This window comes from Marmota monax, unplaced genomic scaffold (assembly GCF_021218885.2).
Source record: "Marmota monax isolate L192 unplaced genomic scaffold, Marmota_monax_Labrador192_F-V1.1 WCK01_AAM20220418_F8-fsc00181, whole genome shotgun sequence".
In the NCBI taxonomy this organism is placed as follows: domain Eukaryota; kingdom Metazoa; phylum Chordata; class Mammalia; order Rodentia; family Sciuridae; genus Marmota; species Marmota monax.
In genome coordinates this window covers 1,645,595-1,670,968 of record NW_026694276.1, presented here as the reverse complement: position 1 = coordinate 1,670,968, position 25,374 = coordinate 1,645,595, and the positions used below count along the sequence as shown (strand labels likewise).

Sequence of the window (25,374 nt, the reverse complement as noted above, 5' to 3'; positions counted from 1 at the left end):
TGGTAACGGCCGCAGGGCGTCGCCGGAAGTGTCGTAAACGCCGGATATCCGGTTTCTCGGATCGCTAGTGAAGCTGACGGAGAGGGCCGCCGCCCAGCAGCAGACGCGCTGTCTGAGCCAGAGGAGAAACACTTTCAGCAGAGTGTGAGTGAGGCCGGGCCCGGTTCCCTCTCCCGCCGCCGCCATGGGCTGCACGTTGAGCGCCGAAGACAAGGCGGCGGTGGAGCGGAGCAAGATGATCGACCGCAATTTGCGGGAGGACGGGGAGAAAGCGGCCAAAGAAGTGAAGCTGCTACTACTCGGTGAGGGGCTGGGGGCGGGGTTGGAATGTGGTCGGGAGAGCCCGGCTTTTCCGAAGCCTGAGTAGGGTCTAGCCTGACCGGCGGAAAGTACCCCAAAGGGATCCGGAGGGCGTGCCGGGGTGTTGAAGTTGGTGGCTGAGGCCCGAGAAGGCGTGTTGAGGGGGTGGAGTTTGAGGTAGTAGGAATTAGGCTGGAGAGGGTGTAACTCCGGACTGGTATGGCTTTTAAGAGAGTTTGGGAATACGGAGTTTTGAGACTGTGTTAGGAATTTGTGAAAAGCTCGTAAAGGAAGAGCCTCTATTAGGGAAGGTTTTACATTGGGTTGGAGCGTGTTGGTAACTCCGAGGACGCGGAAGCGTATATGTTGGGTTTGTACAATGGTTTGGGAGTTTGAGCGTGGTGATACTTGATGACAGGATAAAGCTGCAAGACTTGAATGTTTAAATGGAGAGGCTTGGACAGAATAGTCACATAAAGACCTTGTCATTTGTTAGAGTATTTTGAACTGTTATTAACGTATTCAAACATGAAGGTATCTATGTGTTGTGATAAATGGTAAGTTCTTAGCTATAAAGGAAAAGAGCTTGGGTGCAGAGGCAGTCTATGCTTTTTCCTACTTTTTTGTACCATTCGTATTCTCAAGATTTTATATCTCTTTTTGTAAAAGGAGGGGGATGGTATGAATTGAGGAAATTCAAAGAATGGCTTGAGTTTTGTGGCTATCTAGTGGACAATAGATTACACATTGGAAATTGCTGAATAGTTGCTATGGGTGGTGTGCAGTGGAATGGAGTTACTTTAGGATAAATTATGGAATTGGACATTTACTGTAAGACTAATAAACTTCTGGGGAGCTGGTTATCTCTTGTGTTCTCTTTAAAGGAAAAATACTGCCTTTAGGACTACTTCATGTTACCTGATATTCATTTTAACTGTTTTTATGTACCGTCAGATGCATTTTACTTAGCATGATTTAGTTTTAAACTTTTATAAATCATATGAAGTACTCTGGTATTAACTTATCAATAAATCAAGCCATGTTTCTTCATTGTTAGTATTTTATAGGGGTCTGTAAGTAGGAGTCATGGTTTCTGTAAGCAGTAAAACTTTACTTTTTAAAATAAATTGATTTTTCGAGAAAAAGGAGTTACTTTAGGGAAGTGCCAGATTTTCACAATGTAAAGCTCCAAAGGACAGAATACAACATCATAACCCAAGACTCACTTTGTACTCCATTTTGTACCAATTACTTCTCCTAGTCTCTTTATTTTTATTTTATTTATTTATTTATTGAGTACTGGGAATTGAACTCAGGGGCACTCCACCACTGAGCCACATCCCCAGCCCTATTTTGTATTTTGTTTAGAGATAGTGTCTCACTGAGTTGCTTAGTGCCTTGATTTTGCTGAGGGTGACTTTAAACTTGCCATACTCTTGCTTCAGCCTGTCTAGCTGCTGGGATTACAGGCTTTATACCGTCCATATCTCTTTGTTAATGTATTTGGTTGTTAGTAGATTGTAGAAATATTAGTGACAGCTTCTTTTGGATACAGAGGAAAAGTTGTACATTGAAAGGAGCTTCCAATTTGAATACCAGAACTTCCAGAAGGCATGAATTTGAATTGTAGTTTTGGACTGTCTTTGTACAACAGCAATCTTCTGTGGATGAACATTTCCTTGGAGCATAGTAGATGTTCCTTAAGTATTTATTGCTAGTTAATGTTGGACATTTGTCTTTGGGGCCCCTAAGAAGTTTGGCACAAAACACAATATCCAAGACATTAGCATTTTCTTTATTGATCAGTTGGTTATGAAATTAAAGGCATATTCTCATCTTTTGTGAATGATTTGATTTATTTACATTGACCATAAGAGAGACCCTCAGGACACTAGCCTATTGTAATATAATTGTAAACTGTGAGGCTTTTTAATGGCATGATGTAGCAGTCAGAACTTGGGCAAGCAGAACTTTTCCAAATGTCTGGAAAATTTTTTATTCAGAACTTTACAAATAGTGCATTTAGTTAAAAACAAAATTAAACACATGATGACTTACAGAACTTGAAAAGCAATAAGTAAAAATCAAAGTACTAAAACTTTGCTTTTAATTTTTACCAGCTTCATTGTTTTTCAAGTGTGGTTTTTATACAGTATTCTTGAGTAAGTTAAATCAGTAAATTCAAACAGGTTGTAAAAACAGCTGCTCTCACTTGAGCCATATCATAATACATATCTTTAAGTTAAAATTATCTTTCATGCTATTTCTATAACCATAGTACACCAACATAGTATCCAAGTTTTTTTTTTTTCCTGTGGAATATCTCCTTTAATGTGCATGCAAGCCTTTTTTATTTTTACTTCAATACTATGAAAGTATCTAACTTAGTTTAAGTTGAAATCTATCTACTTATCCTTGTCTCTTCTGGCTCACAATAGATTTTCTTACTGGGATATAGTTTTTTTTAAATATTTATTTTTTAGTTGTAGTTGAATACAATACCCTTATTTTATTTATTTATTTACTTTTATGTGGTGCTGAGGATCGAACCCAGGACCTTGCACTGCACATACTAGATGAGAGCTCTACCACTGAGCTACAACCCCAGCCCATGGATGTAGTTTTCAATAATGATGGACAACATGGGCTTCCAATCTTAATTCCCATTTGCTAGCTATAAACTTGGAAAAGTTATTTACTTAATTTCATTCTGCCTCAGGTTCTTTAAAATGGAGAAAATAGAGAATCTTCATGGTGTCGCTGTATGGATTAAACATGAAAACAATGTGAGGCAGAACACAGCCAGGTATATAGTACTACCTCAGTGAATATTAGCTGTTACTGTTATTATGAAATTAAAGTGTATGTTACAGACCATAGGTAACACAGAAATTTAATTAAGATACTAGAATGGGCTAAATTAGCTAAGACTTGAGTATTGTAATTCTTCTTGGATTACTTTTGGTTTGAATTTCTTTCTAATTGGAAAGGTCTTGATATGCCAAATTAGTGTTTAATCACAATTTTCTCTTGAAAGAGAAAATTATATTATGAAAAGCTTCCCAATCAGTGTGTAGTAGATAAGATGGCATACAGGTGAGCTGTTTGCAATTTTTTTGTAATGTTGAAATTTTAAATTATTTTTATAATAGTTGAAATAATATTTGAACACTTATGTGATTCTCTAAACTTCCTGAAGTTAGTAATTTGAAAAATATTTATTAGAAAGATTTATTCCAATTTAATCATCTGTAATACTTTGTATTTTTTTAGTCATAATTTCATAACAAAGAATATTTTTCACCAAACCTCTCCAGTTTATTCCAGTGAGCCTTACAAGTACTCCTTCTCTTCTTCCCCCTGGACACTGGGGATTGAACCAAGAACTCTACCACTGAGCTATATCCCCAGCATTTAAACATTTTTTTATTTTGAGACAGGGTCCTGCTAAATTGCTTTAAACATTTTTTTATTTTGAGACAGAGTCCTGTCTTTAAACATGTTTTTATTTTGAGACAGGGTCCTGCTAAATTGCCTAGGCTGGCCTCAGCCTCACTGATAGTTGAGATTATTGGCATGTACCACCACTCCCAGTTTATCATTTTCAGTGTGCACCCTGATATAACTTAAAGTTGGGAAGCACTAGTGTGATTGATAAAGGCACTACTTTTGAATAGACATAAAACTGAATTAAATTTCTACCTTTATTTACCACTATGAGATTTAGAACAAGTAACTCAACCATATGCATCAGTATATTCACCCATATAGAGTTGGGATGATAATACTTGTTTCATAATGTGCAATGAGATAATATATATAAAATGTTTACCATTATTGCCTTCCAAATAATACTCACTCAATGGCAAGTTTTATCTATTATGTTTGTGAGGCTTATCATTTTAGCTACTTTTTCCAGAGATATTTCAGAAAAATATTCGATTATTTTTCATATTACTAAGTTCTTTCCCAAGCTTTTCAAAGAATTTTATATTCTTGTGGTGAAAGGAATTAAATCTATGGCAAGAATTAAGTTGCATGCAGATAATTGCATTTAAAACCTATATTGTAGGATATTTGAATTTATCTCTAATCCTGTATTATATAATTGATCATATTTAAATTTGCAAATTACTGACTGTGCTGGAAATAAGACCGTCCTTTGATACATATGCTATTATATTCTTCTATAGGAGGGTATTCATTATAACATTTGCCATTTATTTGGGATAAGGTTTATAGAAGTTAAATTTACTGTGAGGATTTGTGTTATATTGGGACAAAGAAAGAAAATGGCATAACAGATAAAAGTATGTGTTGCAAAAAACTTTTTATAGGCACTTTCTTGGTATCTTTTTTTTTTTTTTAGTTGTTGATGGGTCTTTATTTTATTTATTTATATGTAGTGCTGAGAATCGAACCCAGTGCCTCACACATGCTAGGCAAGCACTCTACCATGACCCCAGCCCATCTTGATATCTTTTACATAAGTACATTCTTTTGCAGACTGAAATATGGTCCTTTTTTGGACACATGTCATAATGTGATCTTCCCTGACCATGATATTCTTGTCATACAGTGATGACCATAGAATAGGGTGCTCAGTATTTAGATTTGAAAGGGCATGTGACTTTATAATCAGGGCTGCAGCTATATTTCCTTTTTCTTTTTTGGAGGGGGTTGCTGGGGATATTGAACCCAGGGGTGCTTAACCACTGAGCAATATCCCCAGCCCTTTTTAAAATACTTTATTTAGAGACGGAGTTTCACTAAGTTACTTATTAGGGCCTCACTAAGTTGCTGAGGCTGGCTTTGAACTCATGATCTTCCTGCTACAGCCTCCTGAGCTGCTGGGATTACAGGATTACTGGATAACAATATTTCTTAATAATAATAATAATTTTAGCTCAGCATACTTATTTGCACTATTACAAAACTTTGTTTAGATCTTAGGCACTTGTTTCTGATAACAGTGGCTCCTGGTCAGGAGTTCTGTTTTGCAGGTTTGTGAAATCTGAAGCAATATGCTGTTTACGCTGTCCCTCCTCCAAACAGCTGAACTGCTTCACCTTCTTGTTTCTCAGGGAAAAGGGAGTTGGTGGGTCCCTGAGATATTTCCTGTTTTTCCCTACCATCTCTCTGTCCCTTCCTTGGTTTCTTCCATAGCATGCTTGCTTTTTTTTAAACATGAGATGCCTGCCACTCATTAGGGTATCAGAAGACCAGTGAACTTTGAAAAAAAAAATTATTAACACAATTTATGGTTATGTATGTTTTCGTGGGGAAGGGAACCATTTTATTTTTTCCCATCAGGTTCCTCCTTGGAGTTTTTGAGAAATCTGTTTTCTGTATTTGGGATAACTCGCGTTTCTCCTTTTCCCAGTGCATTAATAAACTTGCTGCTACTTATTCCCAAGTCAGTACATCCCAGAGAACTAGCCTTCCTTCTTTACTTCTCTTCTCAGATCCACTTGTTGCAAACTTTTCTCTTCCAACACCAGCATTCACATTCAACATTATGGTTGTGGCTCAGTGGTAGAGCACCTGCCTGGCATGTGTGAGGCACTGGGTTTGATCCTCAGCAACATATAAATGTAAATGAATAAAATAAAGTTAATGTGTCCATCTACAACTAAAAAAAAACAAAAAACATTATCTAGACTGAAAACTGGATTTATTTTCAACTCCTCTCTTGCTCCCATCTCTTTATTATCTGTCAGTTGCCCAGTTCTGTCACTTGGTCATTACCAGATTCCAAATTCTCTAGACCAGCAAAATTTAGAAGAAAAAAATTTTTTTGGTAGACCTAGGATTCCAGTTTTCTTTGTAAATACATTTAAAAAATGTTTCACACACTATTGTCCACTGTGATTACCATTTAGTTCCTTTTACCATGAAACCTTTTTGATATTCTGAATTGGATGTGATCTGTCCCTCTCTCTCTCTTTTTTTTTTCATTCATGAATTGTTTATTTACCAAGAAAAACTATTCTTTAGGCCATATATTCATGTTTTATAGTTCTGGAGCACAAATCAGTAACAAACTTCCCATGATCACAATCCAAAGAATTTTTTTTTTTTTTTTATTCCAGGATCACTTTGCACTCTGAAAGATACCAGCATTCTTCATCTCCTCAGAATCTTTTTTTGTGTGTGTGCTGCTAGGAATTGAACCCAGGGCTTTGTGCATTCCAGCCAAGTACTCCACCAACTATGTTATATCCCTAGCCCATTCTTAGAATCTTTCATAGAATCATAATTTCTGTAGAAATCTTTATATGTCTTCTTCCTTGGTTCAGTCACACCAAACTTATAGAGGGCTGCAACCTCCAGGGTGACTGAATGCTCCAGCAGTATGAAACCCCGGATGCTTGGCCAGAAGGCTCTGCCTCTGAGGATTCATTCGGGTGCTGGAAGCCATGGCAGCTACTTTCCTTCACACGAGCATCCCTCCTGATTGATGGAGAAATGAATGGTGTCCCTGTTCTTGAGATTTCATGGTACTTTTTTTTGCCAATTAGTGTCTGCCTTATAGCATGATTATTTATATATGTAGTTGCTCCTAACTATATATGGTTCTTAGTTCAGGAGAACTACATATTTCTCATATATGTGTATTTCAGGACCTAATATAATGTTAAGAGCCTGTAAGAAATAATATCACTCATATCATACAAGTAAAAGAGAGGTTTATTGAAAGAACACAGTAGATAACTTCTTAGGCATTAGACATCCCAGGAGAGATAAGAAATTAAATATAAGCAAGTTGCATTCTCATGGACTGTGACACTATTCCCCACCCCCATTTCTCCTACAACAGAATGGCCACTTGCTGTGCTCTGTTGGCTAAGTCATCAGTTCATATCAGCTTTCTCTGCTCACTTCTGATACTCTCCCAAACCCACCAGTATTCAACTTTGGCTTATTCTTACACCTTCTATGGCTCACATGCCACCTGACCTGGTATGTTAAGTGTTATGTGTTAGGTTGGTGGCAGCGACTTGGTGGCGACTTAGTGGCAACTTAGAACAAAGCAGCCCGCGCCGAAAAAGAACATCAGTCAGATGTGGTGGAAACGCCTGTCAATCAGCCAAATCTCCTGACTAACGCCTGTCAATCAACAGGACCCCCCTGGCCAATCCTGGAGTTCAGCCAACTCCCCTGACCAACTTCAAGGGGGCAAGGGACCCTAGAAACACCTTTTCCTGTCCCAAGCCCTTCCCTTCCTGCTGTAAGCCCCATAAAAGTCCAGTCCGGTCGAGCTTTCACGCGGTTTCTCCTCAGACCCTTCTCCTGTCCCCTCTGTGGGTCTGATCGAGTTCTGCCAGGGAGTGATATCTCAATAAAGCCTGTTCAGCGGCCCTTTTAAATCTGCCTCCTTTGGCCATTGCCTGCCCCGACTGATCTGACATTATGTGTCATCTGGCATATGCTTCCAGTATCCCCCCATTCCAGGATCCTGGGAAAGAATATCAGATTGGTTCAGCCTTGTTAGATACCCACCAGTCTAGTCTTGAAGTAGGCAGGGTTGTTGGGGTATTGTGAATTTTATAAAGCTGAACTTTATAAATTTTTATAATTTTATAAGAGCTAGGGTGGGTCACTATTAAAAAGAATTAATGATTAATTAATAGATGTCAATGCCTACCACTTAGTAGACATTCACTAAATATAAATTGAATATAATGAAATTAGATGGAAATATTGAGGAACTAAACATATTACTGCTCTAATTTCTCATTAATTCATGAGAACATGTCTGCTCATTTTCAATGTGGTCATTTTGTGTAGTTCAGAGAAAACAGTTCAATTCACCTTGAGGTAGGGTGTAGGATTCTATTCTAAGCTCCTGTTGTCAACATATCCAATTGAGAATACTTAATGTAAACTGAATTTCATTACCTTCTATTTTACTTTAGAAAAGTTTAAAATATACATGATCAAATGTATTTTGGGAGGTTCATGCATCATCATCACCCCTGTTTTTTCTTGCTAATTCCCCCCGTAAACTTTTTATGAACACCAAAAAAAAAAAAAAAACTGTTCAAAAGTAAGAAGAGAAGTAAACAGATTGTTTTGCTGCTTATATTGTGTTTCTAGGTTTTTCATAAGGAGTAGGTAAAAACATTTGGCAAAGTAGATTTTGGTGTGGATAGGTTTTAGCTGTCTTGTGCTGTTTTTTTGTTTAGTTATTTGGCTAAATTTCATTGGAGATTGGGACTTTGGAGGGAAAGGAGAAGAGGGGATACTTTAAATGTTCAGGAACTAGAATATTAGCAGTAAAGACCAAAAAATAAAAATGTTACAAATTTCATTATAAGAAATGTCTAGACCAGTGGCACTAATTTTGTTCGGATTACTGATGTTTATTTTTAAATGTATTTTCTAGCCAACAGAATATAGTAGACTAGTATTAACTAAAACACATCCCTGATTAATACAATTCAAAATAGGAGATACCATGTAATACAGGGCAAAGAGCCTGAAAATTGAGAGATTAGTCCTAATCTTTGAACTTCATTTTTCTTTCTCTCAATTGGTGAGGGATTTAAATTGATCTTAAGGTCCCTTGATGGTGAAGTTAATATGATTAATCAGATAGAATATTTAAGTAAGTTATAAAAGGCTTATTTTTGTGTTATTTTTCTTATTCTTGAGTGTGATCGAAATCGTTTTAACCCTACAAAGCTTCTTGAGAAGATAGTTAAATTGAAGTTAGAAAAATGCCTCTGATGTAAATGTTCAAAAGAGAATACAAAGAAAATAAATTCTACTAGTATTTGGATTTCCCTCAATTTTAATTGTCTTCATTTTAGTGTAGCTCTTTTGCAGTGTTTAGCAAGTTGGAGTTATCTTTAAGCTTTTATCTATCCAGACTATCCTGTTACCTGCTTAGTGATCAGCTGTATTTATTTCTGTAATTCAAGCTGCTTGAACTGAATAACATTGTGGTAGGATTGCTGGTTAATTGTTCTAGTTTTGATATAGTGCTCTATGTAAATAACATATCCTGAAATGGCCTATTTTTGTCTTAACATTTAACAGAAATTAATATGTCTGATGTAAACTTAGCCAAGAACAAGGGTACCCAAAGACCAAATTTGTTTGTACCTGAGTGTGGCTTAGAGATATTAGAAATAAGTTTTTAGGAGAAGCTAGTTTTTAGTCTGAAATTCCTTTGATTTCTAAATTTAACTTGAAAGATATTTAAAGGTTTAAGGAAGATTGTTAAAAATTAGCTGAGATTTTATCATGTTATTGATCCATTACTGTTTTTCTGCTGTGGGCTTTTCTTTTTGTCACTGAGTCATATTTTTAAATTGATAAAATTTTAATATTCATGTAAAAAAGTTTTTCGAATGATGTATTTTAACGTCTCAGAAATTCTTGTTATTTAACTCAAAAAGTAGATGATATTCTGATTTTTTTCTAGCTGCTCTTGTAAATCTACAACTGTTGAATTGGACATGTCTTGCTATGATCCAGACATTTGTATACTTTTATTCACCTGGCCTGCAAATAATACTTACCAGACTGGTCATATAGGGATCATTTCTACTGGATATATTTAAAATTATTAAGGTAATTTGATTCTGGTCATCTTGTAATTACTTTTCGTATAAATATTGATATGTAACCTATTTATACTAGGTCAGGTACTAAAAAATTGCTTTTATTTTTTCAAGCTGAATTTAATTTTTTGTTACTGGATTGAGCCCAGGGGTACTCAACCACTGAGTCACATCTCTAGCCTTTTTTTGGTGGGGTACTGGGGACTGAACTCAGGGCATTAAACTGCTGAGCCACACTCCCAGCCCTATTTTTTATTTTATTTAGAGACAGGGTCTCACTGAGTTCCTTAGCACCTCACTTTTGCTGAAGCTGGCTTTGAACTGGTGATTCTCCTGCCTCAACCTCCCTAGCTGCTGGGAGTACAGGGTGTGCACCATGGTGCCGGGCTCTAGTTATTTTTTATTTTTTATTTTGCGACAGGGACTCTCTAAGTTGCTTAGGGACTCTCTAAGTTGCTGAGGCTGCCTTTCAACTTGGGATCCTCCTGTGCCCCAGTCTCCCAAACTGCTGGGATTATAGGTATGCACCACTGTACCTGGCTCCCCTCTGTTTTCTCTATTTCCCCTAGAACTGGGGAATCATTAACTTCAAAACAGAGCACTGTTTGATGTAATGACATAATTACGTCTGTTAAGTTACTTAGGATTTCTGAAAATAATAATGTTAGTACTACTTCAGTTTAATGATGTAAATCTTTTAAACCATTTTGCAACATTAATAAATTCTCACATATTTGGTTCATCCCAGAATGTGATCCAGTCCTAGGGTACTGCATCACATTTAGCCAAGGCTACTTTTTATTGAGCTTTTCAATTTTCATTGTTGTGCCATACAGTGGGAGACTCATTTATTATTTATGATTATGTATCTCTGATTGTCTTATGAAAAAGGCACTTTTATAGCCTAGTGATAGAAATAAGAAATAGACAAGACTCTTAAGCAGTTCACGGGAGGTAGATGTACAATTAAACAATAGAAATATATGTGGGATGTGATTTGAGAGGGAGTCAATTTTGTAAGGTGGAAGAAAAAAGATATTCATATCAGGAAGTCCTCTTGGAGGATGTTACATTTGAGAGGACCTTGAAAGATAAACAGGAATTCTTAAAGCAGAGACTGGAGAGAATTGTATTCAGACAGAGGGAATAGTATGCATTAAGGCTCAGCATGCGTGAGCAAATAGATTTGACAAGAAGGATTGGTATAGGAGATGAGGCTGGAAAGATATGCAGGAGATTTGGAGAGTATTTATTTGAAATTTTTAATAGCTGTTTTTTAAGACATATTTTATTGTATACACACAAACAGAATTAACATACCAAAGTCTTTAGACTTAGAAGTAAATACATATGCGAAACCCAGACTTTTAAGTTTTGTCTTAACAACAATGGTGAACATTTATATGTTAAAGGAAATTGAAATAGGCCCTTACCTGGCAACTCAAATTGTAATGTTTTCCTATTGGTGAATTTTTAAAGTGTGATATATTAATTTACATTTTATTAAATAGATATATAGAAAAGTGTTCTGTGCTGCTATCAATGTTTCTGGGTCCTAGGATTAGATTCTGATATTTTTAAAGGTGAAATTATGGGATATTTGGATTTTTTTTTTTTTTTTTTTTTTTTTGTACCAGGGATTGAACCCAGGGGAGCTTAACCACTGAGCCACATCTCCAGTCCTTTTCTCATTTCTATATTTTGTTTAGAGACAGCGTCTCGCTGAATTGCTTAGAGCCTTGCTAGGTTGCTGAGGCTGGGTTTGAACTCATGATCCTCCTGCCTCAGCCTACCAAGAGGTCTGGGATTATAGGAATACGCCACCTCTCCTAGCAGAATATATGGATTTTGATGAATGGATTTAGTGTTACTGTTAACTTTGGAGGACATCCTCCAGTATAATGAAATTATTTGTATAGACTAAAATAGGTCTTTGGATTATTTGTACATTACTGTTGTTCATGGCATTTCTGTTCCTTTTTACCCTAAATAAATGAATGTTTTCAGTCATGTCATATATAAAGACCATATATAATTTAGTATTATTAGAAAAATGGCTTTTTGTTGCTTTGCTTTCAAAGAAGTGAAGAAACTTACTCACTAGAGGCCAAAATTTGAATATTAAGGCATGCAGAGGATAATCATCCTCCTTGCTGACAAATGGCTGCTCCCTTAAGCATTCTTATGTTCTGCATAGTTGAGGAAGAAACTTGGCTTCTCCTCCTTCTTGACCAGTTGTTATTACTAAAGTTACTTTGTTCATATTCTCAAGAGGTGATATTTTGGTAATATTTTGGGAACTGAGTGAACTGTCTGTCTGTCTCTCTTTTAAAATCAAACCAACAGCTTCCTCAAGTGATTTATGAATGTAAAAATGGTTGATTAGTGATCTATTGCTTGGTTTTATAAGGCTTGTTACAGGTTCATGCTCATGCAATTGGCAAAACACATCAAACTCTGAACAAATCATACACTGCCATGTAAGTTATGGATATGTTTTAGTTGGAGGTTTTTTTTTTTTTTAATCTGCCCTTCCCTCCTTGCATACTTACCCTCTAGAAATATTTAATGTAACAGTAATTGACATTGAGCGGGACACATAGATGGCTTCAAAGATAAATGGTAATATTTAATTTTTTTTGAGGAATAGGTACACAGAAATTTGTTTTATTACACATAACAAATGTACCCTTTTATTAGCATTTAATATTTAATAAAAACAAACTTTTTAAAAGCTCCCCCCAAAAGTAATACTAATTTCCTTAAAGCTAATTTCATTCATTTTCTTTTTTTTTTACTTATTTTGTTGCAAGGAATAGAAAACTCATTCAAACTAGCTTACAAATTGTTAGAATATAGGGAGATTTTTGTGGGAATACAGAAAAATTGAAGAATGGTTGCAGGAGCTGAGGCACCTGTTTTTCTTCTTGCCTTCACTATATCTGCCTCCTTTTGCTTTCTTATCTTCACTTGTTCCCCTCTGCCTCTTTCTCTTTTTTGGTCCCTTTGGTCCTGTCCATTCTTTATTTCTTTTCTAACTTTCTCTTGGCATGCTCTCTTTTCACTCTCATGGCTTCTTTTTTTTTAAAGTCTTTCTGCTCATTTGTCTAGACGCTTTCCAAATCAACCTTTCTCTGAATCTTTTCCTTATGACCTTGGTGTAAATGAGGCTCTGTAAAGGTAGTGTGAGCATGTTTTTTCTTTCACATATTGTGAGCTTTTAGTTTAGGATAATGTTTTCCGTATCTTCTGGCACTTATTTCTCAGATAACTGATTTTTCCCGCTCACCTTTTGGAGGTAGGTTTCACACAGTGTAAGCACCTGACAGCCTATGATTGGGTGATTACTCTGTCAGGCATTCATTACTGATCCAATCATGGAAGGAAATTGGCCCATATTATGTGGATGATTGATTACTAAGGGGAGTTAGGATTTTTCTAGAAGGGAGTTTATGGGCAGGCAGGTATTCTGAAATTCTGTCTAAATGAATGTGGTGGTGCATGCCTATAAATCCAGCAATTCAGGAGGCTAAGGCTGGAGGATTGCAATTTTGAAGCCAACCTCAGTAATTTAATGAGACTCTAAGTAACTTTTTTTTTTATACTGGGGATTGAACCTAGGGTCCTCGGAACAACTCCCCCCTCCCACTGTAAAAATTTAATTCTTTTTTTTTAAATATTTATTTTTAAGTTGTTGTTAGACACAACACCTTTGTTTCACTTATTTATTTTTTTTATGTGTGCTTAGGATGGAACCCAGGGTCTCACACGTGCGAGGAGAGCCTCTACCTCTGAGCCACAACCCCAGCCCCCATTGTAAAAATTTGAGACAGAAGCTCACAAAGTTGTTTAGGGCCTTGCTAAATTGCTAAGGCTGCCCTTGAACTTGTGATTCTCTTGCCTCAGCTTCCCAAATTGCTGGGATTACAGGCCTGTATCCTGCTAGTTAAGTTTTATAAAAATTTTCTTATATATCCTTTAAGCCTTTTTAGTGATTGGTATGTGATTGCTTCCTTGAAAAAATCTTTTTTAGAAGAGAGCTCCATCATCTCTGTCGTAATTGAAAGTTCACTGACTTACTTAACCCATAAGATATTTATTCATTCATCCACTAAGCGAATATTTAAAGAGTGCTCACTATATTTTTTGTACTTTTAGGTGTTGGGGTTACAAGGACAGATTTGTAGCAGTTTATGCTGCTGGAACAGAATGGTAGTACATGCACGGGAGCTAGGACAGGGTTTGAGATTAAGTTTAGAGGGAAAGGAGGCTGGTGAGTCCAAATTTATTCTCATTATAGTAGTGGGCTGAGAATTGAAGGCATAGCCAGGAGTGGGTGTAGAGTTGAGTAAAGATAGCCAAGGAATAGAAATCTGTTTCTGCTAACTGCCCACATTAAAAATTCCATCCATTGCAGCTGGCACTTACAAAATAAGATTAGGCAACCACTGACTATCATAGAAACTCGAGCCATTCATCCTACAGATAATTATTAAGTGCCTATTCTGCCCTAGTTTTGGAAGAGGGGGCTATAGAAAGAAGGCAGCTTTTTGTACTTTCAAGAATTATCCTTTTAAAGAGTTTAAGGATAAGTGGAATTCTAAACAGGCATAGGTCCGAATAATTACAAAAAAATTAACCAAGTACGAGTGTAACAGTGTCTGATCCTATCCTATAGAGCCAGGTTAGGCCTGGTCAGGGTACTCTTAAGGGTGAGGTACACAGGCATGGAAGGGTTTTTAGATTATGTCAAAAAAGATTTCATAATTATTTTAATCAAAATCAAGAAGACCATTTAACCGTTTATGAGAAGCCAGGAGATGAGGAGCTAGGAAGGTAGTCATATAGTGTTTTTAGAATAGCCAGAACTGGGCTAGAGATAAAATTGAGGTGCAGTGACTGGGAGGGACGATCTGGAGTTTAATTTTGGAAATTAACCCCTGGGACTGGTGCTGAAAATGGATAATTTTTGCCAGCCATTGGGATGGCAGTAGAACTGTGGGAGAAGTGCAGAAGACTTCATCAATAAATTGGAGTTTGACTTGAATAGGGGCATCAGGAGTATTTATACATACAAGGCTTAGGATGTTTAGAGAAATAGTGGGGTGAGTAAACAATTCTTCTGTTATTTTAGACTAAGGAAACTTGAACTTTGAACTCTTGATGTCCAGCAGTTCTGGGCACAAAGGAGGCATATTTGTTGAAAAAAAAAAGTGAATAATAATTTTTATTTGCTCAGTGACATTTTCCCCCAACTGTGATTCTTCTAATCTTTCCTTTTAATTAATTAAAAAGCAACTGATTTTTGTAGTTAGTACCTTGAAAAGCACTTACATGAAATGTCATTGTTAACCTTTGTCTGAATTTTTACTGTTAGCTACTTACTACCTGTTAATATGAAGGATCCAGTGAGAGCAATAGGTATCCTCATTGGAAATAGCATGGACTGTGTTCCTGTGATCCTTAATTGTGGGTATTTACAATTCTTTTCTTTTTTTCTCTTTTTAACCATAGCAGTTTAACTTGAAGGCTCTGCTAGTTTGAGACCATATATAAAGTGCCCTTGAGCATGAATAATAGGAGTTTACATACCATATAACTCATCCTTACTGTCATGTATTCTAATTCTGTCTACTATTGGTCCCTTCTGGAGCCAGGAGTGCATGTTGGAGAACATGCTAATAACTGCATTATGGTAGCTGTTGTAAATTGAGTTGATAGGAAAGTAGGGAGCCATGGTTTGATTCGAGACCTCTGTGTGTCAGAATAAGAGATTTAGTCAGCTTTTAGTGTTATAGTAATTATAGTCATGGAATAATAGAATATTAGAGTGCATCTATAGATCACATGTAGGCCTCCATGTTTTTAATTTTTTTGTGTTGTGTATGGACAGAATGCCTTTATTTTATTTGTTTATTTTTATGTGATGCTGAGTGAGGATCCTCCGTCTTTTATATATAAGGACATAAGACATTGTGTAGTTAGGTTATTTGCCCAAGGTCACCCAAGTAGACTTGGCAGAGTTGGGACTAAATTTTACTCTTCTGTTAGAGTTTGTTACTATATGGTGTCATTAGCTTTAAAAAGGAGGGAAAAAATCTTCTTAACTGCCTGTGTTTAAATGAAAAGTGAGAATATGTTAAGGGAAAAAAATCTAGTTAACTTGCTTTAGAGGAGGGGCTGCCCATGCCTATTCTAATTATGTTTCCATATGTATGATAATGGACCTATACAAGAGAGAGAGTCTTGGTCTAGCATTGGCTAGAAGGTTATCCAAAAATATTGTCATTCTGGAACTTCATTTTGCAGACCTCTGGAAGAGGGTTTGTATACCAGTTATAATTCTGAATTATTAAAATTTTCAGGATTTCTCCACAGTAGCAAGTATTTATTTAAAAGCAAAAGGAGGTGTTTCAGGTGCCACTGGAATGCCTGTCTCTCAGGTGGTAAGAGGTATAAAGGAAACTTTAAGGAAAAGCAATAGAGACAAAGGTGGGTTAGAAAACTGTGAGATAGGAGGCTGTAAACAGAGCCTAAAATATATTTAAGGAAAGAGAGGGGGATGGAGAAAATAACTAATGCTTTGACATAGTTTGCTGTAGTTTTTAGGTTATAAATTGTTTATGTGTGTGAATCCAGATCTGATCTAGGGTTTTATGAAATAGTGAAATAGCTGCTGAATATTATGCCATTTCTACTGATATTTTGAACTAACATCAATATCAGAGTTTTTATTAAAAGAAACTTTGGCAAGCCTTGACATTTCTTGATGATATTCTGAACAGTGAAAACACATTCGTAAATAATAGTAGGCTAACATTTATTGAACATTTACTACATGTCAAGCACTTTTAAGCTTTTTCTATTAGTCCCTGTTTTGTGCTTGAAGACATGAATAGAATAGTATAATACACTCAAGTATGTTATAAATATACTCAAGTATAAAAAATAAATGTATGTTTATTTTTTTAGTTGTAGTTGGACATAATACCTTTATTTTATTTATTTTTGAATATCAGGCATTTAAAAAAAATAGACTGATTTTTTTAAAACCCATAGTGTTATATGTGTGGAAGGGGCAAATAAAATGATAACTGTTCTTAAGGGATTTCTTTAAAATTATGAACATATTTAGGTAAATCCAATGATTCAGCAGTAGAGTATGTACTGGTAAATTGTTTTTTATCTTACAGTGATGATGATTATGTACATATTCCTCTTGTTTTACTTGATTGTTTATGATTTTCTAAATTAATTTTACTTCTTGATTCTCTACAGATTACTTTGCCTCTTTTATTAAGAATGAGACCATCTAACATAGCTTTTTTTCTCTCAAAAATCTTGTCATTTTTATTTCATCCTTTCTTTGTATTTATATAGGATGCCCTTTAGGTAGATATACTTTTAAGGATAATGTTTCTAAGTTTAACTGATCCTGTTCCCTTTTGTTTCTGGGACATTCCCAATGTTTTCTCCTACATATAGTCTAAACCTGGCCTAGTGCTATCCCTTCTGCCTACAGAATCATCTTCATTTCCTCCTTCTCTAAGCCATAAATTGTCTCTGAAGTAGTCTTTGCATCTACCCCATTTAAAAAAAAATTATTTATTTTTTTTTTTAGTTGTAGTTGGACACAATACCTTTATTTTATTTATTTATTTTCATGTGGTGCTGAGGATCGAATCCAGGACCTTGAATGTGCTAGGCAAGCGCTCTACCACTGAGCCCCAACCCCAGCCCCAACCATAACCCCAGCCCCATACCTCCTGATATACTTTCCTTGGTGGGAATATAGGCAACTTTTTTTTTTTTTTTTAGAGAGAGAGAGAATTTTAATATTTTTTAGTTTTCAGCGGACACAACATCTTTGTTTGTATGTGCAACTTTTGATGACTTTTTGAAGGAGTATGGCCAAAAAGATGTAGATAAAATTAAGAAGTCCCAAACACCACATATGTAGTGGGGAAAGGGGTGGGACATAGGAAAACAACTTGGGGAAAACCTAAGAGGATAGGAAAGGTAGCAGAATACAACAGTTACTAATAGGGCATTATGTAAAAATGTGGATGTGTAACCGATGTGATTCTGCAATCTGTATTTGGGGTAAAATTGGGAGTTCATAACCAACTTGAATCTAATGTATGAAATATGATATGTCAAGAGCTTTGTAATGTTTTGAACACCCAATTAAAAAAAAAAAAAAAAGAAAACCCTAGAGTGAGATGTTTTTGGAGACCCTTCTACTAGAACAGTGGACTATGGGGGGCTGAGGTAAAACAGAAGAGCTTAGACCTAATAAGAAAGAATTATGAAAAGTGTTTAAAGAATTTGGAAACTGTTAAGCTGATGCTTTTTTAGTAGTGCTATTTGGAAGTAATTGGAGAAGGCCTTTGAATTTAAGTTTGAGAAAAATTACAGCAGTAGCACATAATAGGCTGAGTGTCACGCTCCATCAAACATATGAGAAGTAGAAATTTAATTTAAGAAAAACAAAGAAAGAGAGAAGATTTTGTTACAGCTTGATAAGGAGAAAAGACCAAATGGGTTCTAGATGACTCTTATTTCGTACTTGGGAGATGGATGAGATGGTAGCACTTTTCATAGTGATCTAGAAGCTGAATGGGTTAAAGATGTTTAGTATATAGTGATTCACCCTTTTTTTTTTTTTTTAGTTATACATGGGCACAATATCTTTATTTTGTTTTTTTTATTTTATGTGGTGACGAGGATCGAACGCAGGGTCTCTTACATGCGAGGCGAGTGCTCTATCACTGAGCCACAACCCCAGCCCCTGGTTCACTCTTCATGTGTATAAAATACCCAGGAACACCCATGAAACAAATCCTATATTTAGTTTTGTGAGCAGTAAGAAGTGCCTTCTTTCTTTTTTTTTTTTCTTTCTTCCTCTGTTTCTCTCTTTCTCTCTTTCTTTATTTTTGTTTTGTGGTACTGAGGATTGTACCCAGGGCCTTGCACATGCTAGCCAACTGCTCTGCTATTGAGTTGTATTCCCAGCCCCAAACTGATGTTTTCTAAGGGAGCCTTGGAAAAGGCTTTGTTTTGTTTTAAAGTTAGCACTTTAATAGAGTAGAACTTAAAGAGATAGGTGGATATTGATGCTAAGATTAGTAAAATTATTGATGGTCATTCAGAGTAGTCCAACATGAAAGGCAGAAATGCTGTTTTCAATATATAAAACAATGGTACACATTTTATTAACCTATACTTTTTTAGCATATAACCACTTATTAGTATAGAATGATCTGGAAATAGTTTTATACAATGTAGACTGTAACTCAAATGCATTTGTATTCTTGTTTTTGAAATTAAATCATTAGTTTTCCTAGATGTATATATAGGAGAAATTTATTTCTTTCAAATAGTATCTTAAGAAAGTCACTGTGTGCTGCTGAATATTAACTATATAGTGCTATCCCTGATTATTGACCATAGTAATAAGAATAAAGTCATATATAAATGTACATTTTTTTCTTTTTTTTTTTGTATTGGGATTGAACCCAGGATGCTTTACCACTGAGCCACATCCCTAGCCCCCCCCCCCCCTTTTTGTATTTTATTTAGAGACAGGGTCTTGCTAGGTTGTTTAGTGCCTCACTAAATTGCTGAGGCTGGCTTTGAACTTGTGATCCTCCTGCCTCAGCTTCCCAAGTTGCTGGGATTACAGGCATGTGCCACCGCACCTGACTTAAGTGTACTTTTTGATTCTGCAAGAATGTAGCTTGTTTAAAATTTTTATATGGTTTAAATTATCTTTTAATTTATATTTTTGGTTGATGAAGTTGAGAAATATTTGGTAAGGGTCATGCTTATTGAATATTAGTCAATCATTTTTTCAATAATATTTAAGTAATTTATGTCAGGCTCAGTTTGAGGCTCTAGAAATATAGGGATAAATAAGCCTTGACCAAGCATATATCTTAGTAGGGAAGACAGGAAGTAAGCAAATCTGTTGTGTGAAAAAAATGATGTATTCTGTGAAAAAAAAATGTAACTGGGTAAGAAGAGAGTGTGGTGGGGTGAAAGCTATTTAGGTAGATTAGTCGGTGAAGGCTGTTGAAGGAAGCAGAAATATGAGTGAAGAAAATCTTGCAAAAATTATTTCAGGTGGTGGGAAGTGTAAATGCAAAGACTGAGTCAGGATCTGGCTCAGTGAGAACCAGTTTGGTATGTTGGAGGAAAAGTAAGAAAGCTGGTCTGACAAGAGCAGTGAGAGCAAAGTGGAGACTAGAGGAGATGAGGGTGAGGAGGTAGGCAAGGGCTATTGAAGGATACTGCCATGCATTTTAAGTATAAATGGAGGCCATGGGCCAACTCTGGTCAGAATTGTGACATGATCTGATTTACTTTTTTTTTTTTTTAAATAATTTTTTTAGTAGTGGACACAATACTTTTTATTTTACTTATTTATTTTTATGTGGTGCTGAGGATCAAACTCAATACTTCACATGTACTAGGCAAGTGCTCTACTACTGAGTCACAACCCCAGCCCCAGATGTACTTTTTACACAATTTATTCCAGCCACTAAGTGAAAAACTATAGGAAAGGCATGGTCTGAAGCACTGGCCCACTTAGAAGCTTTCATTGTCATCTAGGCCATGTTTTCAATGTGCAAGGAACAAACTGTTTTAAAACTGTATTTGTATGTTTTTATTTTTTTAATAAAACTAAGCTTTACTAATATTTAATGTATAGATCAGCACTGAAGCCCCCATTCTATGTGCATGTTAGTTATATTTTAAGTTAGTTCACTTGCCATTTTTAGCCTGAGCAACTGGATGAATGCTGGTGCCATTAACTGAGAAGATGAAGGGAAGAGTAGAGTTTGTTTTGAGATGGGGGTGGGGAATTAGTAACTCAGTTTTGGGCATTTTAAATTGGAGATGCCTATAAATATCCATTGTAATTTATTCAGTAGGTGATTTAACTATATGAGTACAGATTCAATGTTAGAAACCAAGATTACAGATCCATGTTTGGGAGTAAAAGAGGCAGCATACACCACTTTGGAGCCAAATTCTGTGAATGTACATTTCAGTTATGCAACTTACTGTATAATTGTGGGCATGTTATTTGATATCTCTTTGCTTCATTTGCCTTGTCTGTAAAATGAGGATAATAATATCTACCTCACAGGATTGTTGTGAAAGTTAAATGAGCTAATAGGGCAAAGTTCTTAGAGCAGACTGACATATCATAATTGTTAGATGTTAAATATTACTATCGGCTTATGAATGGTGTTTAAAACCATAATTCATAAGATTAGATGAGATAACTTAGAGTGTGGGTATAGATAGAGAAAAGGACTGAGGAAGAAGCCTTAAAGCAATACATTTTTTAGAATTCAGAAATTGGAGAACAGAAACTGAGGAGTCAAAACCAGAAAGGTGTGGTAGCTAGAAGCATGCCTAGAAAAGAAAGTATTTCAAGGGAGAGAAGTCATCAACTTGGACAAATCCTGCTTGAGAGCTGAGTAAGATGAGAAATGACTATTGGGTTTGTCAAGATGGAAATTGTTGGAGACCTTGAGAAATGGGTTTAGTAGATTGGTGAGGATAGAAGCCTTATTAGAATGGGTAAAGGAGAGAATTGAAGGTACAGAATATTGAAGGTTCAGCGAGTATATATGACATGTTAGAGGAATTCTGCTGTAAAGAGGATAAATGGAGTAGTAGCTAGAGGGAAATAAGTGCGGTCAAGGAAAGGTAGAGATGAGTGTGGGTGTGTGTTGACTAAAGATGGAAAGTCAGTATAGCATACGATTTGTATGAGCTGATCAGGATTGACCCAGTTAGAGGAGAAAAATTGTCATTTGAGTAATTGATGACATTAGAGCAGATTGACATACTTGTTAGATGTTAAATATTATTATCAATTTATGAATGGTGTTTAAAACCATAGGAAATTGCAGCAGTCGTGACTGTGAGCAGATAAAATGAAGTAGTGTGTAAGGAGAGGGTTAGTCTCTAAGACATCACAGAGCCAGTTCATCCATTGATGAAGGTCAAGAATACTAGTGGAAGTGCAGATGGATTGGTACATATGATTATGAGGAAATGAGATAATTTTTCCTGATTGATTGAATCATCAGGGTATAATGTTGGAGAGAGAGGTAATGGTGTTGGGGCATTTCGGAAGGTGAGAGAATGAATTGACTGGGGAAGATCTGGCAGGAAGATTGTCAAGGAGTTCAGAGGCCTATTTGACATAGTGATTGTTAGCTGAAAGTGATTCTGGTTTTGCAAGGAGGGAAGTGTGGTTTTAAGGGTCTGGAGGAGATATACAGTGAAAAGGTGGTGGAGGCAATACTTTTATTCTGTATTAATGAGAAGTCAAATGTCTCTTAAGTCCTATGATGAGAATATTGCTTTTGAAATGTTCCTCCAGTTCATGGGCATGGCAAGTAGTCAACAAAGGAATTAAATAATCATTAATTTTTGCCTATGTTCAGTATATAATCATGTTTTATGATGAGTTACTAGAAATGCTTCTTGAATATGTCTGTTTTACACAAATTATAGCAAGCAGGCCCTGGGACACTTTGAGTAGATTATACTTTGTTGCTGAGTTACATGAAGAAAGTAAAATGCTTTAATGGAGAAGCTCCATTGTTTTTTCCTGATAGACATAACAGTCTCACCCAGTTACCCTAGGACCTGTGGTTTTCATTAATTTATAGTTATCACTTATGTTGATTTCATACTTTTATGTGTGAATCCAGAGAAATTCAAAGTCTGTTTTTGTTTTATTTCAGGTGCTGGAGAATCTGGTAAAAGTACCATTGTGAAACAGATGAAGTAAGTTGGAACATGGCTTTTTGTAAGACTAGATTTCCTCCTAATGGGTAAAAAGTCCATAGTATCTTTTCATTTTAGGTCCATGGTATTGACTTGTGGTTTTCTTTTTAAAGAATCATTCATGAGGATGGTTATTCAGAAGAAGAATGTAAACAGTATAAAGTAGTTGTCTACAGCAATACTATACAGTCCATCATTGCGATCATCAGAGCCATGGGACGGCTAAAGATTGATTTTGGGGAAACTGCCAGAGCAGTAAGTGTTTCTCTTTTCTTCTTCACTTGCTTTTATTTAGTATGTGCAGGTTAAGCAAAATTTTTAGGTCATGTTTTAGGGAAATAAATTTAAGTAACAAGGTAAGATGTAACAAAGTACCGTGTGTTCATTTGAACAGCATTAGCAGTCTATTTTAGAAAATACTAAAACCACCATAGGAGTATAGGCAGTGGGATTTTGTAGATATACTATAGATTTTTGTGATAACTTCTATTCAGTTGCTTCTTTTATAGCACTATTGACATTTATTTTTTTTAAATATTATTTTTTAGTTGTAGTTGGACACAGTATCTTTATTTTATTTTTATGTGGTGCTGAGGATCGAATCCAGGGCCTTGCACGTGCTAGGCTGGCTCTACCAGCCCCAGTTGACATTTATTTTATAGTAATTAATAATAATAGTAAATTAAAAGGAAGATTGCCATGATACATAGCTCTATTTTCTGAGGTATAGAGATTAAAAGCAAAATCACTTTTACAGAATAAACTGTAAAGACATGAGCACTAAGTCCATTAATTTTGGGGGGCGATTTTAGAATTCAGGAATATTACATCCCTATACTGCATTGAACCATAGGCTATAGAAATGTATTGTACAAAGTTGTAGTATATTCTTTAATGCCTTTCTCATATCAAATATTAAAAAGCTGTATTGATTAATTATATTAATACTTAGTGGACCTTGAAGGTCTAGTTTGAAAATTAGGAGATTTGATGCCAGTGGGGAGAGAACCACTGTGAAGGTAGGAGATCTTTTATTGTCAGCCAAATTTCAAGGAAAGTATAGATTATTTCCTAGAAATAAGGAAGTCTTTTTTTTTTTTAATTTTCTTTCTTTGTACTAACTTTTTTCCTGGTATCTTACTTTCTTTATTCCTTCCCTTTCTCTCTCGCTCTCTCTCTCTCTTTTTTTTTTTTTGGTGCTGGGAATTGAACCCAGGGCCTTGTACATGCGAGGCAAGAACACTACCAACTGAGCTATGTCCCCTGCCCTCTTCCTCCCCTTTCTAATTCTTCTCTATTACCTCACTCTGCTTCTCTTTTGTGTTTGTTGTATCTGATAACTAGTTAGTAATACTGTATGTGTTCTCTGCCTTCTCTCTGTTGGCTTTTTCTCCATCTCAGTTATTTATTTCTCTTAGATTCTTCTTTTTCCCTTCCCCTTTTTTCTTTCTTTCCCCTTTCTCTTTTATTTATTTCCTTTATCAAGTTAATGTTATTAATTTTTAGGTCATAACACTCATATCACTGGATGGAGTTGACATCATTAATTCCTGTCAGCCTCCTAAATCATCTAGCTTTCCAGTACCAATTATCCTACTCTACAGTCCTATGTAGTTTTGTTGTTTCTCTTTTTTTTCTTTCACATATGAGGATTTATATTTGCAATTCCTCTGTTCCTTTAGTTTTTCTATGGTTGCCTAGAAAATGAATGGAAAGAATAGAGCTGAGTTTGGGATAGATTCCTTCTTCATATCTGCTTAAGGTTGAAAGTATGAAGCTCATTGTACATTGTAAAGAGGAGCCTCTTTATAGACCTATAAAGAAGGTTTATTGTGGGGAATCAAGAGCAGGTTGGTGAGAGATTAAATGGTATGGGAAAAAATGTTTCTGCCTAAAAGTATTTTCAGAATCAGAACAGCAAAAATATGTAGTAATAGAATATCATTGTATTTAAAAAACAGTAATGCTTCATGAGATTATTTGAATACCTATATGAGTATAGATAGGTCAAATTTCAAAATCAAGGGATTGCAAAGTCTTCAAATGTGAGGTAAATCATTATACCATATGTATAGAAGGGCTTGCTCACTGTTGAGTGAGTTTGACAATTTGTGTAATGCCTAAGTCTTTTCTCAGTAATTGATTCTTTGTTTTAATCTTTTATCTTTGAGGGCTAGAGATGTAACTCAGTGGTAGAGCACTTGTCTAGCATGAGCAAGGCCTGGGTTTGACCCTTAGCACTGCTCAAAAGAAAAAAAAGTATATCTTTGAAAAGAGAGAAGGAGAATGTAGATCTTAAATGAATATTTTTAAAGACGGTTCAGCCCTAAGTGTTTCTAGAGATGAAAGAACACAGGATAGGATTTTTTTTTTTAAAGTTGTAGTTAAAATAAATACCTTTATTTTATTTATTTATTTTTATGTGGTGCTGAGGATTGAACCCAATGCCTCACACATGTAAGGCCTCTACTGCTGAGCCACAACCCTAGCCCCAGGATAGGGTCTTAAAGGAGGGGATATTACTAGGCAAAAACCATTAATACCAAAGGCCCAACCAGAGTTTGGAAAATTGTACTGTGGGCAGTTTGTTTTGCTTAGGTTGTTGTACAAGTTCAGATAATGAATTGTCAAGTTTTAGGAGATTTGGTTATGATTTTATCTGTGATTTGAAATGCCTTTTACTTAT

At 35.7% G+C, this 25,374-nt stretch overlaps 1 protein-coding gene across 1 annotated transcript in view; it reads left to right on the top strand.

Annotated features, from left to right (window-relative positions):
* Positions 1–53: 53 nt before the first annotated feature.
* Gnai3 (G protein subunit alpha i3) overlaps positions 54–25,374 on the top strand; it is a 43,325-nt gene continuing 18,004 nt past the window's right edge. Inside the window, exons 1-3 of the mRNA XM_046467199.2 lie at positions 54–302; positions 22,646–22,688; positions 22,802–22,943. Of these exons, the coding sequence (XP_046323155.1) occupies positions 185–302; positions 22,646–22,688; positions 22,802–22,943 (303 nt within the window). The 5' untranslated portion in view covers positions 54–184. The remainder of the gene's footprint in view (positions 303–22,645; positions 22,689–22,801; positions 22,944–25,374) is intronic.